This window comes from Oncorhynchus keta, chromosome 18, assembly GCF_023373465.1.
Source record: "Oncorhynchus keta strain PuntledgeMale-10-30-2019 chromosome 18, Oket_V2, whole genome shotgun sequence".
Classification (NCBI taxonomy): Eukaryota; Metazoa; Chordata; class Actinopteri; order Salmoniformes; family Salmonidae; genus Oncorhynchus; species Oncorhynchus keta.
In genome coordinates this window covers 46,821,849-46,835,604 of record NC_068438.1, presented here as the reverse complement: position 1 = coordinate 46,835,604, position 13,756 = coordinate 46,821,849, and the positions used below count along the sequence as shown (strand labels likewise).

At 44.7% G+C, this 13,756-nt stretch overlaps 1 protein-coding gene across 3 annotated transcripts; it reads right to left on the bottom strand.

Annotated features, from left to right (window-relative positions):
- Positions 1 to 599: 599 nt before the first annotated feature.
- On the bottom strand, positions 600 to 13,253 carry LOC118379489 (succinate receptor 1-like). Of its 3 annotated transcripts, none has more exons than XM_052468604.1 (2): positions 13,106 to 13,253; positions 600 to 1,821 (listed from the first exon to the last, which is right to left on the bottom strand). In XM_052468604.1, exon 2 carries the CDS (start codon positions 1,804 to 1,806, stop codon positions 868 to 870), a length of 939 nt encoding a protein of 312 aa, XP_052324564.1. In that variant the 5' UTR covers positions 1,807 to 1,821; positions 13,106 to 13,253; the 3' UTR covers positions 600 to 867. The 3 variants fall into 3 exon arrangements, with proteins under 3 accessions (XP_052324564.1, XP_035622395.1, XP_035622396.1); XM_035766502.2 differs by lacking the exon at positions 13,106 to 13,253 and adding an exon at positions 11,360 to 11,447; XM_035766503.2 differs by lacking the exon at positions 13,106 to 13,253 and adding an exon at positions 3,794 to 4,453.
- Between the last annotated feature and the right edge of the window lie 503 nt (positions 13,254 to 13,756).

Genomic DNA, 13,756 nt, shown 5'->3' with positions numbered 1-13,756 from the left:
ACACAGATTCTGACCCTGGCAACTCACACAGATATTGCCCTGTGTTAACACCTCTTTTCCTTTCAGACCTTTCATATGCTTGTTATAAGAAATTCCAGCCTCACCCTTTTTTTTCCTCTATGTTCGGGATTCCTTTCTCTATGTTCGGGATTCCTTTCTCTATGTTCGGGATTCCTTTCTCTATGTTCGGGATTCCTTTCTCTATGTTCGGGATTCCCTTCTCTATGTTCGGGATTCCCTTCTCTATGTTCGGGATTCCTTTCTCTATGTTCGGGATTCCCTTCTCTATGTTCGGGATTCCTTTCTCTATGTTCGGGATTCCTTTCTCTATGTTCGGGATTCCTTTCTCTATGTTCGGGATTCCTTTCTCTATGTTCGGGATTCCTTTCTCTATGTTCGGGATTCCTTTCTCTATGTTCGGGATTCCTTTCTCTATGTTCGGGATTCCTTTCTCTATGTTCGGGATTCCTTTCTCTATGTTCGGGATTCCTTGTCCACCCGCTGGATCCCATCCTCGTCAGCAGATTGTCATAAAAAAAAACATATTAAGTGAGAGAAACTTTGTGATTATTAAGTGAGAGAGACTGTTATTTTTTCAAACAATCAATATTTATTATCAAGAATTGCAATAATGGAGCTGGTCAAGGACCAATCGTAGTTGACTTGTAGTGAACCCAATAATACAAGAAATGCTCAGGTCTTATATAGTAGACATAAAAATGCTTAGCGTGGCTGGTTCCACCCCTCCCCTGCAGATCGGGACATCACAACATTGGTTACATATGCCTACTTGAATAATATTTCAAACATACCATGATATTTTCCCGTGTGTTGGTTTGTATGTGTGAGTGAGTGTTCAACAGGATCTCACATTGAGGTCTCTGTCCTCTGTTCTAGCTGTCTCACTAGGACTCTGATCTTGGCCAATAGGAGCTCTCTGAACTTGTCTCCCATGAAGAAGTAGAACACAGGGTTAATAACACTATGGACGAATGCCACCGGCCTGGTCAGGATGTATGCACTCTGTATATATATCTTGTGGCAGTCAGACAGCCCTGCCCAGGGATGCCGCGATGCTATCCTCACATTCCTCATCAAATGATAGGGCAGATACAGTACCAGAAACATGGTCGCTACAGCAGAGACCACCCGTACGGGCTTGCGGAACGATGTCCCCGTGCCCTGAATCACTTCTGCCTGGACACGGAGAAGCCGGTTGATGTGGTAGCTGAAGAAGCCAAGCCCCAGCAGAGGCAGCAGGTAGCCAGTCACCGTCAGGCCCAGGCTGTATCCCAGCAAGTTCTCCATAACCCCCAGGCTCCCAAAGTCCTTACATAAACTCCAGTTCCCTTTCTGCATGTCCTGGACCATGTAGAATATTAGGGGGGCCACCTGCATGTTAACTGCCACCCAGGTCATGAGAGACAAGCAGAGGGCCGACTTCTTGGTCAACAGGAAGTGAAGTCGTGATGGGTGTCGTACGAGCAGGAAGCGGTCCATGCTGACCCACACCATGAAAAGGATGGAGGAGTAGAGGTTGGTATGGAGGATATAGCGGTTGATGATGCAGCCGAAGCCGCTGTATTCTGATTTGGCGTTGGCGTACAGGTAGGAGAGGTATGGCAGCGTGCATAGAAAGAGGAGATCAGAGACAGCGAGGTTGAACAGGTAAACATTAGTGCTCTTCCACTCTGGCAGGCAGAACACGTAACCCAGAACCACCAGAAGGTTGCTGGGGAAACCCAGGGCAAACTCCAGGGCATAGGCGGGAGTCAGGTAGTTCTTCAACAGGAAGTCATCTAGCATTGTACAGTTATACACCTGGAGAGGGGAGGAGAGGAGAGGGGGGAGATGAGAGAAGAGGAGTGCTGGCACTAAAATCACACTCAATGAGCTGTATAACACTATAAGCGAACAGGAAAATGCTCATCCAGAGGCGGCACTCCTAGTGGCAGGGGACTTTAATGCAAGGAAACTTAAATCGGTTTAAGCTATCAGCATGTTAAATGTGCAACCAGAGGGTAAAAAATTCAATAACAACTTTACTCCACATAAAAAACTCTCCCTTTCCCACCATTTGGGAATCTGACTATAATTCTATCCTCCTGATTACTGCTTACAAGCAAATATTTAAGCAGGAAGCACCAGTGACTCGGTCTATAAAAAAGTGGTCAGATGAAGCAGATGCTAAACTACAGGACTGTTAAGCTAGCACAGACTGGAATATGTTCCAGGATTCATCTAATGGCATTGAGGAGTATACCACCTCAGTCATCGGCTATATCAATAATTTAATTGACGATGTCGTCCCCACAGTGACCGCACATACACTACAGTTCAAAAGTTTGGGGTCACATAGAAATGTAAAAAAGAAAAGCACCTTTTTCATCCATTAAAATAACATGAAATTGATCGGAAATACAGTGTAGACATTGCTAATATTGTAAATGACTATTGTAGCTGGAAACGGCAGATGTTTTTATGGAATATCTACATAGGCAACCAGAGGGCCATTATCAGCAACAATCACTTCTGTGTTCCAATGGCATGTTATGTTAGCTAATCTCAGTGTAACGGCGTTCGTCTGTTGGAAGAGTAGCGGACCAAAATGCGGCGTGGTGGTTACTCATGTTCTTTAATGAAAAATGAACGATACATGAAATAACTAAATATACAAAAAACAACAAACGGAACGTGAAAACATATACAGCCTATCTTGTGACAACAAACACAGAGACAGGAACAATCACCCACAAAACACACAGTGAAACCAAGGCTACCTAAATATGGTTCCCAATCAGAGACAACGAGAATCACCTGACTCTGATTGAGAACCGCCTCAGGCAACAAGCCTATGCTAGACACCCCTACTCAGCCGCAATCCCAATGCCTACTAAAACCCCAATACGAAACACAACAAAATAAACCCATGTCACACCCTGGCCTGACCAAATAAATAACGAAAACACAAAATACTAAGACCAAGGCGTGGCACTCAGTTTATCATTTTAAAAGCTAATTGATCATTAGAAAACCATTTTGCAATTATGCTAGCACAGCTGAAAACTGTTGTTCTGATTTAAAGAAGCAGTAAAACTGGCTTTCTTTAGACTAGTTGAGTATCTGGAACATCAGCATTTGTGGGTTTGATTACAGGTTAAAAATGGACAGAAACAAAGACCTTTCTTCTGAAACTCGTCAGTCTATTGTTGTTCTGAGAAATGGAGGCTATTCAATGTGAGAAAATGCCAAGAAACTGAAGATCTTGTACAACACTGTGTACTACTCCCTTCACAGAACAGCGCAAACTGGCTCTAACCAAAATAGAAAGAGGAGTGGTAGGTCCCGGTGCACAACTGAGCAAGAGGACAAGTACATTAGAGTATCTGGTTTGAGAAACAGACTTCTCTCAAGTCCTCAACTGGCAGGTTCATTAAATAGTAAACGCAAAACACTAGTCTCAACGTCAACAGTGAAGAGGCGCCTCCGGGATGCTGGCATTCTAGGCAGTGTTCCTCTGTCCAGTGGCTGTGTTATTTTGCCGTCTAAATCTTTTCTTTTTATTTGCAGGTCTGAGATATGGCTTTTTCTTTGCAACTTTGCCTAGATGGCCAGCATCTCGGAGTCACCTCTTCACTGTTGACTTTGAGACTGGTGTTTTGCTGAAGAAGGTTTTTTCTACACAGTATACGTAAACAAGGCTGACGGATCGTAGCACAGTGTTGCAATGTTGTTTTTCGTCACAAAAAAGGGTCTGTTTCTTGTAATACGCATTCTACGCATTTTTTCTTACCTGGAAATTGAGACCCGACTGGCAGCGTCAGTGGTGTATAGGTGAGGACGGAGTCAAGCGCAGGAAACAGAAATGAGTAAAATAACGTACGTTACTCAGTAGAATAAATCCACGTAGTGATAACAAATCCTAACACGCAAGACTAAACATAACAGGAACAATCACGCACCACACATACTGAGAACCAGAGGGTTAAATAGGGAAATAAGAATAACTTAATGAGAACCAGGTGTGTTCACTCAAGACATAACAAATGGAAAACAGAAACATGGATCGGTGGAAGCTATAAAGCCGGTGACAACGAGCGCCAAACGCCACCCGAACAAGGAGAGGCACCAACTTCGGCGGAAGTCGTGACAATATCCCCCCACTGACGCATGCCTCCAGCAGCGCGTCGACACTGGCCTCGGGGACGACCCGGAGGACGATGCGCAGGGCGATCTGGGTGGTATTTCTGTAGTAGGGAAGGGTCCAGTATGTCCTCCACCGGCACCCAGCATCTCTCCTCCGGACAGTCCCACTCCACGAGGTACTGAAGGCCCCTCGCCCGACGCCTAGAGTGCATGATGGCCTGCAACGTATATGCGGGAACCCCCTCGATGTCCAGAAGTGGCAGAGGAACCTCCCGCACCTTAGACTGCTGGAGCGGGCCAGCCACCACCGGCCTGAGGAGAGACACATGGAACGAGGGGTTAATACAATAATCATAACATACCTCGTTCAGTCTCCTCAGGAATTTAAATGGCCCCACAAACCGCGGACCAAGCTTCCGGCAGGGCAGGCAAAGGGGCAGGTTTTGGGTCGAGAGCCAGACCTGGTCTCCCGGTGTATACACCGGGGCCTTACTGCGGTGGAAATCGGCGCTCGCCTTCTGTCGCCTGATGGCCCGTTGCAGGCGTACATGAGCTGCGTCCCAGGTTTCCTCCGAACGCCGAAACCAATCATCCACCGCAGGTGCCTCGATCTGACTCTGATGCCAGAACCAGCTGATAACCTAGTACACACTGAAATGGAGACAGGTTAGTGGAGGAGTGGCGGAGATAGTTTTGGGCCATCTCTGCCCAGGGGATGACAACCGACCACTCCCCCGGCCGGTCCTGGCAATAAGACCGCAGAAACCTAACCACATCCTGGTTAACTCTCTCCACCTGCCCATTACTTTCGGGGTGAAACCCTGAGGTAAGACTGACCCAGATGTTCCATGAACGCCCTCCAGACCCTTGATGTGAACTGGGAACCCCGATCAGACGCTATATCCTCAGGCACCCCGTAGTGCCGGAAGACGTGTGTAAACAGGGCCTCCTCAGTCTGTAGGGCCATAGGGAGACTGGGCAAAGGAACTTCAGAATCGTGGTGTTTCTGTGTGGCGGAGGAAGATCCGTCACAAAATCCACCCATAGGTGCGACCACGGCCGTTGTGGAACGGGTAGGGGTTGTATTTTCCCTCAGGGTAGCTGTCTAGGTGCCTTGCACTGAGCTCACACTGAGCAGGACACCCTCAATTCCTTAGCTAATGTGGGCCACCAGTACTTCCCACTAAGACAGCGCAGTGTCCGATCGATGCCAGGATGACCAGAGGAAGGTGACATATGAGCCCAACAAATCAATCGATCACGAACATCAGATGGAAAGTACTTACATCCAACTGGACACTGGGTATGTGTGGGCTCCGCACGTAACACCCGTTCAATGTCCGCGTCAACCTCCCATACCACCGGTGCCACTAGGCAAGAAGCCGGAAGTATAGGAGTGGAATCCGTGGACCGCTCTTCTGTGTCATACATCCGAGACAGTGCGTCTGCCTTAGCGTTCTGCGAACCTGGTCTGTGTGATAGAGTGAACACAAAACGGGTGAAAAACATGGCCCACCTTGCCTGGCAAGGATTCAATCTCCTCGCCGCCCGGATGTACTCCAGATTGCTGTGGTCAGTCAAAATGAGAAAAGGGTGTTCAGCCCCCTCAAGCCAATGCCTCCACGCTTTCAGAGCCCTGACAATAGCCAACAGCTCCCGATCCTCCACATCATAGTTTCGCTCCGGGCTGAGCTTCTTCGAAAATAATGCACAGGGGCAGAGTTTAAGTGGTGTACCCGAGCGCTGAGACAGCACAGCCCCTATCCCAGCCTTGGACGCGTCCGCCTCAACTATGAACGCTAAGGAATGATCAAGATGAGCCAACACAGGAGCCGAGGTAAACAGAGCCTTCAGTTGACAAAAAGCTCTGTTCGCCCATAACACCGATGATCCGTGACACCGGATAATTCCTTGCGAAGACTGAGGAGCAGCAGTTAGTGAGTTTTGTAACGGAAGTCCCGCCCCTTTTTCTAAATCACATTTTTTTCCAGTATCTCTTCTGGTATAAACACGGAAGAGATGGATGTTCTGCAACTTCGCTTCTACTACTTGCAAGCAAATTTCAGGTCTGCTGAGCACAAACTTGAAAATTGTGAATATTCTGTGCAACTTCACACACACATTTGCTGTGAAAACTGAGGATGTACCTGCTTTAGTTACAGTTTTAACACTGACCATATAGGCTAATGTGGCTATTGGATCATAATATAGGCCTACTGTATCAGAGTGGCCTACCACCAAAAATAATGGAGAAAATGCATCCCATAACATTTTAACATAGAAATAGCTGTTCTATCATTCAGCTTACAGTAGCAGAAAATGTGTGGTGTTCAATGTAAGCCTACATTCCATGAGACTTTTGAAAAAAAAACAAAGGCTTGACATTACCCTGTTTATCGACATCAGGCAAGGAGGTGACTGAACATGTAGTTGTGTTGTTTGATGGAAGACACCACTTAACAGAATAAAATGCATTATTAATCCCATTCCATCATTACAGAGAATCAGACAAATGAAGCCACCCTCTGCCTATTGGCTACTTAATTTATTAAAGCCTGTGTCACGTCCTGACCTTAGTTCCTTTTTTTATGTCTCTTTTTTAGTTTTGTCAGGGCGTGAGTTGGGGTGTTGTCTATTCTAGGTTTTGTATTTCTGTGTTTGGCCTGGTATGGTTCCCAATCAGAGGCAGCTGTCGATCGTTGTCTCTGATTGATAACCATACTTAGGCAGCCTGTTTTCACACTATGGGTGGTGGGTAGTTATTTTCTGTTTAGTGTTTTTGTTGCACCTTACAGAACTGTTTTGTTTTTGTCGTGTTTTCCCCTTTGTTATTTTTGTGTAAAGGTTTAATAAATATAACATGAACACTTACCACGATGAGCATCCTATTCCTCATCAGAAAAGGAAGACAACCGTTACAGAACTACCCACCACAAATGGACCAAGCAGTGTGGTAACCAGGAGCAGAGGGTTCTGGACTCCTGGACATGGGAGGAGTTACTGGAAGGCAAGGGACCCTGGGCACAGGCAGGGAAATATCGCCACCCCAAGGATTAGCTGCAGGCAGTGAAAGCTGAGCGGCGGCGATATGAGGTAAGGCAGCGCAACAGGCAAGACAGGCAGCCCCCAAAAAATGTTTTGGGGTGGCACACGGGGATATTGGCGGAGTCAGGCGATAGACCCGAGCCAATTCCCCATGCCTACCGGAAGAAGTGCAGTACTGGTCAGGCACTGTGTTATGTGGTCAAGCGCATGGTGTCGCCAGTACGTGCTCATAGCCCGGCCAGCCCCTCGCAAGTACCATGCGAGAGTCGGCATCCAGCCAGGGCGTATTGTGCCGGCCCAGCGTGTTTGGTCTCCGGTACGCCATTTGAGTCCAGTGTATCCTGCGCCGGCTCTGTGTGCTGTGTCTCCGGGGTGCTGGGAGGGTGCAGTGCGTCCTATGCCTGCGCTCCGCCCGTGCCGGGAAAATGTGGGTATTGAGCCTAAAGGAGAGGTGCGAGTGATATGCACCAGAGCTCCAGTGCTCCTCCACAGCCCGGTCCATCTGGTGCCTCCTCCACGCACTGCCAGAGCCGCCCGTCAGTCAGGAGCTGCCAGAGGTCTGTTTAATGCTGGTCCAACCAATCGGATTCCACGCTTCAAGATTGCTTTGATCAAGTGGACTGGGATATGTTCCGCGTGGCATCGGACACTAACATTGATGAATACACTGATTCGGTGAGCAAGTTTACTAGCAAGTGCATTGGTGATGTTGTACCCACAGCGACTATTAAAACCTTCCCCAACCAGAAATCGTGGATTGATGGCAGCATTCGCACAAAACTGAAAGTGCGAACCACTGCTTTTAATTAGGGCAAGGAGACAGGAAACATGACCGAATACAAACAGTGTAGTTATTCCCTCAGCAAGGCAATCAAACAAGCTAAGCGTCAGTATAGGGACAAAGTCTAGTCACACTTCAACGGCTCAGACACAAGAGGTATGTGGCAGGGTCTACAGTCAATCACAAACTACAAAAAGAAAACCAGCCCTGTCGCGGACCACGATGTCTTGCTCCCAGACAAACTAAACAACTTCTTTGCTTGCTTTGAAACATTGACATGCAACACCATGGGCTAGAAAAGGTTGTATACATTGGCCATGCTGTCAAGCCAGCATGACTTCTGCCGCATTCAAAACAACTGGAAACTCGGATCTCATAAATCTCAGACTTCAGTGAGTTCAAGACAACTCGGGACTCTGACAAAAAACATTTCAGACTGGGAAAATACCTTTTGAACAGTCATCCACCTCAGAATTCCAAGTTGGGACCTCAGGCCCCTGTCACGCCTGCTCCCGCTCGCCTTCTCTGGCGCTTACACACTCCTGCCACCATCAGTACGCAAACCTGCCTTTCCCCATCACACGCATCAGCGTATTATTGGACTGACCTGGACTGAATCACATGTTTATTACCTCCACTATATTTGTTAGTTCCCCATCTCTGTTCCCCGCTACTGCAATGATTGTCGAATCTTGTTGTTTTGCCCCATGTGCTGACGCTGTGCCGGTCTTGTTTCATGTTTGTTCCTTATTAAATGTTGACTTCTCGTACCTGCTTCTCATCTCCGGCGTCGGTTCTTACAGCCTCTTTCTAGAGCTCTGACCTCAAGAGAACTGAAGTCATGATTCGATCTTGTCTATTTCCGAGTTCCCAGTTGTCTTCAAAGCGCCATAAATCCCGAGAATGCCAGACTTTGATGACAAAGTTTGATGTTCAAATTTTGCACCCCACTTTCCTGTTCAATTGTCATTAGAAACCACATTTGTTCAAGCAAGTCAGCCATATCAGCTATGTTTTTTTTTAAAAGGGCAGTAAATGAGGCTGAATGAACTGTTTTGCTGTCAGACAAGGCTCCGCTGATAGCCAGGTTTAGCGGTGGTACGGATTCATTACATGGTGCTGAAAAGAAACAGCTCTGCTGTTAGGACAGCTTTCTGTAGGCCCTAATGTGGGCACCGTTTGTAACCGTTATAGTGCAATTCATGTATTGTTTAGTGTTGTGTAGTGCCTTTGCTGGCATGCATCAACAACAAAAATGTAGTTTCCACCACCAAGATTTACATGCTAAAATAGCCAGTGAATATTACCTGGAGTAGCCTGTACCCCCGCACATTGACTCGGTACCGGTACCCCCTGTATACAGCCTCGTTATTGTTACTTTATTATGTTTCATGTCATTTGGAGACTTACATTTCCCTCACTAACTTTAAACATCAGCTATCTGAGCAGCTAACCGATGGCTGCAGCTGTACACAGCCCATCTGTAAATAGCCCACCGAATCTGCCTACCTCATCCCCATATTGTTTTTATTTACTTTGCTGCTCTTTTGCACACCAGTATCACTACTTACACACCCGTATCACTACTTACACACCAGTACCACTACTTACACACCAGTATCACTACTTACACACCAGTATCACTACTTACACACCAGTATCACTACTTACACACCAGTATCACTACTTAAACACCAGTATCACTACTTACACACCAGTACCACTACTTACACACCATCATCTGCTCGTCATCATCTGCTCGTCTATCACTCCAGTTTTAATCTGCTAAATTGTAATTACTTTGCTACTATGGTCTATTTATTTCCTTACCTCCTCACGCCATTTGCACAGACTGTATATAGACTTAATTTTTTCTATTGTGTTATTGACTGTACCCTTGTTTTACTCCATGTGTAACTCTGTTGTTGTATGTGTCTCACTGCTTTGCTTTATCTTGGTCAGGTCGCAGTTGTAAATGAAAGCTTGTTCTCATCTAGCCTACCTGGTTAAATAAAGGTGAAAAAAAAACATGTTGTTTATTTGGTAAATATTTTATTAACTCTATTTCTTGAACTGCATTGTTGGTTAAGGGCGTGTAAGTAAGCATTTCACAGTAAAGTCTACACCTGTTGTATTTGTGACAAATTGGATTTGGTTTGCTTTTCTTATTGACACGTTAAGGTGGTGGGTCACTAACGTGACTTTTTACATTGACTCATTTCCTCATTTCCATGTTACTGGTGTTGACTTTGTGTCTCTTCTCTTCACCACTTGACCTGTGAATTACATTGTTTTACACTACACTATTTTTTGTATTAAAAAAAAAAACAATACCAGTCAAAAATTTGGACGCACCAACTCATTCAAGGGTTTTTCTTTATTTTTTTTACATAAGAGAATGCCAAGAGTGTGCAAAGCTGTCATCATTGGCAAAGGGTGGCTCTTAATCTTAATCTTAAATATAAAACATATTTTGATTTGTTTAACACTTTTTTGGTTACATGACTCCATATGTGTTATTTCATGTTTTTGATGTCTTCACTATAAGGAAAAATATGAGGGAAAACCCTTGAATGAGTAGGTGTGTCCAAACGTTTGTCTGGTACTTGTGTATCTAAAAGGTCTGCAAATGTATTTGTCTGGTTATTTATAAAATATTGCTGTTTTGAATCAGTCACTCAGTAAACTTGTACTGCTTTGTGCATGAGCTATGTATACTGACCAAAACATAAACAAAACATACAACAATTTCTACAATTTTTATGAGTTACAGTTCACATAACACTTCATATATTTTAACTGTCCCCAGCACAAGGTGCACCTCTGTAATGATCAGTCTGTTTAAGGACTGAATGTTAGTTATTACTGAACAAAAATATAAACGACCAAGTGTTGGTCCCATGTTTCATGAGCTGAAATAATGCACAACAAGCTTATTTCTCTCAAATCTGTTTACGTCCCTGTTTGTGAGCATTTCTCTTTTGCCAAGATAATCCATCCACCTGACAGGTGTGGCATATCAAGAAGCTGATTCACTTCAACACTATAGCTTTTTCATTCGCTAACCTTGAGTCACTCTTGCGTCTAGTACATCAATAATACAAGTACTGCATTCTATTATGTGTTGGTAGATACATTAGTTGTTGGATACCATAGGCAGTGTACAAACATCGATAAATACAGCCAATCCAACCTTCAACTTTCACAAACTACTCTACCAATCAGTACAGCCGGTCTCATAGAGATGTTATTTTCTTTTTTTATATAAACGTGTGATTTCTCAGTGAAACATGACATAACATATTGGCATACATTTGATAAATAATTTAAGATATCTCAATCATCTCTTCTTTATGACATATTATTTAATTAACAGGTGTGTCTTACCATTGTTCTGTCTTGTGTGGTAGGAGTCTTTTTGTAGGCAGTGAATGAAGCTACTGTTTTGACTGCAAACAGGCTGCAAACTAACCAATACTGGCTGGCTGAGGAAAGTGCTGACTGGTTCAACAGAGGACACCTTTTTTTTTGCATTGTGGCTTTACAAGCAGACATGGTTGAACATGCAAACCAGTTAGGCTCACATAAAACTTATTATAGATGATTAATATAGTAAACATGTTTCATATGTTGTGGTTTTGGCATGCTAATGAATCAGGTTACATAAATATTTGCATTTGTCCTTGTGCCATTCATTCTGTATGAGGAGTTATCAAGATGGCCTCATTGGTAACATATTAAAGCATAAAACTTGATATATGCAAGCACGCATCGAAGGATATGACACACATGGAAGTTGGTGTTATTTTGCAACCTACAGTGTTGCACTTGGAAGGGAAAGATTCCAAATCAATGACCCAACAGCCATCAATGACCCAACAGCCATCAATGACCCAACAGCCATCAATGACCCAACAGCCATCAATGACCCAACAGCCATCAATGACCCAACAGCCATCAATGACCCAACAGCCATCAATGACCCAACAGCCATCAATGACCCAACAGCCATCAATGACCCAGCAGTGCATGGTTTATTTTGGCAACAGAGATGTAGTACGGTGCACTAACCACATGGTCTACTTGGAAACAGAGAGAGAGCATGAAACATTTACGGATGCAGTCAAATATATTGATACAGTAGGTAGTGACTGATGCTGGAGAAGCAGGTACAGGGGGTTACAGACAGGTAGAAGCTGCGTCAGCATACGGGTAGGCAACGACAAATGACAATTAACACTGGGGGGCAGGTATGCGTAATGATGGTGGTAAGAGTGAGTAATGCTGGGGAGCCTGGCACCTTCGAGCGCCAAGGAGGGGGAGCGGGAGCAGGTATGCCAACATATGTATTTAGCTTTTTCTGCAGAGAGAGAGGGAGAGGGCTGAAAATATATGTCCTTAAACAACTTATTGTGGGAGTGGCAGTTGTTTATGTCAGAGTCTAAGCCTCTAGATGGTGATATCTACTGAGTTTACAGATGCATTTTTTTATTATTGTAATAATGTACAACTGAGTGTACAAAACATTAAGAACACCTACTCTTTCCATGACATACTGACCAGGTGATTCCAGGTGGAATCTATCATTTCTGATTGATGTCACTGGTCACTTGGATTGTGTGTGTGTGCCATTCAGAGGATGAAGGTGCAGGACAAAATGTTTAAGTGCCTTTAAGCGGGGTATGGTAGTAGGTGCCAGGCACACCGGTTTGTGTAAAGAACTGCAATACTGCTGTTTTTTTTAATGCTCAACACTTTCCTGTGAGTATCAAGAATGGTCTACCAACCAATGGACGTCCAGCCAACTTGACACAACAGTGGGAAGCATTGGAGTCATCATGGGCCAGCATCCCTGTGGAACGCTTTCGACACCTTGTAGAGTCCATGCACACGACGAATTGAGGCTGTTCTAAAGGAAAAAGGAGAGGGTGCAACTGAATGTTAAGATGTTCTTAATGTTTTGTACACTCAGTGTATTCATATACAAATGCTTGCCACGCAGGAACACACACACACAAGGGACATCCACATTAAACCACCCTCCCAAAACCACTCTGGTTTAGCTTCAGTCAAGGCTGTTGCATTTCTTAAAGGCCAAGCTAAAAAACTAAGCCAAATGAGGAAGTTCAGTACCCCTTGAAGCCGTCTTCATAAATCTCTCACCGGCATTTGTTTACTTTACCAGTACACCTTCTTCAGTCATGTTACCTCATTAGCTAACCACCTGGTTACTTTACCAGTACACCTTGTTCAGTCATGTTACCTCATTAGCTAACCACCTGGTTACTTTACCAGTACACCTTGTTCAGTCATGTTACCTCATTAGCTAACCAATTGGTTACTTTACCAGTACACCTTGTTCAGTCATGTTACCTCATTAGCTAACCACCTGGTTACTTTACCAGTACACCTTGTTCAGTCATGTTACCTCATTAGCTAACAAACTGGTTACTTTACCAGTACACCTTGTTCAGTCATGTTACCTCATTAGCTAACCACCTGGTTACTTTACCAGTACACCTTGTTCAGTCATGTTACCTCATCAGCTAACCACCTGGTTACTTTACCAGTACACCTTGTTCAGTCATGTTACCTCATTAGCGAACCACCTGGTTACTTTTCCAGTACACCTTGTTCAGTCATGTTACCTCATCATCTCGCTGGCTAACCACCTGGTTACTTTACCAGTACACCTTGTTCAGTCATGTTACCTCATTAGCTAACCACCTGGTTACTTTACCAGTACACCTTGTTCAGTCATGTTACCTCATTAGCTAACGACCT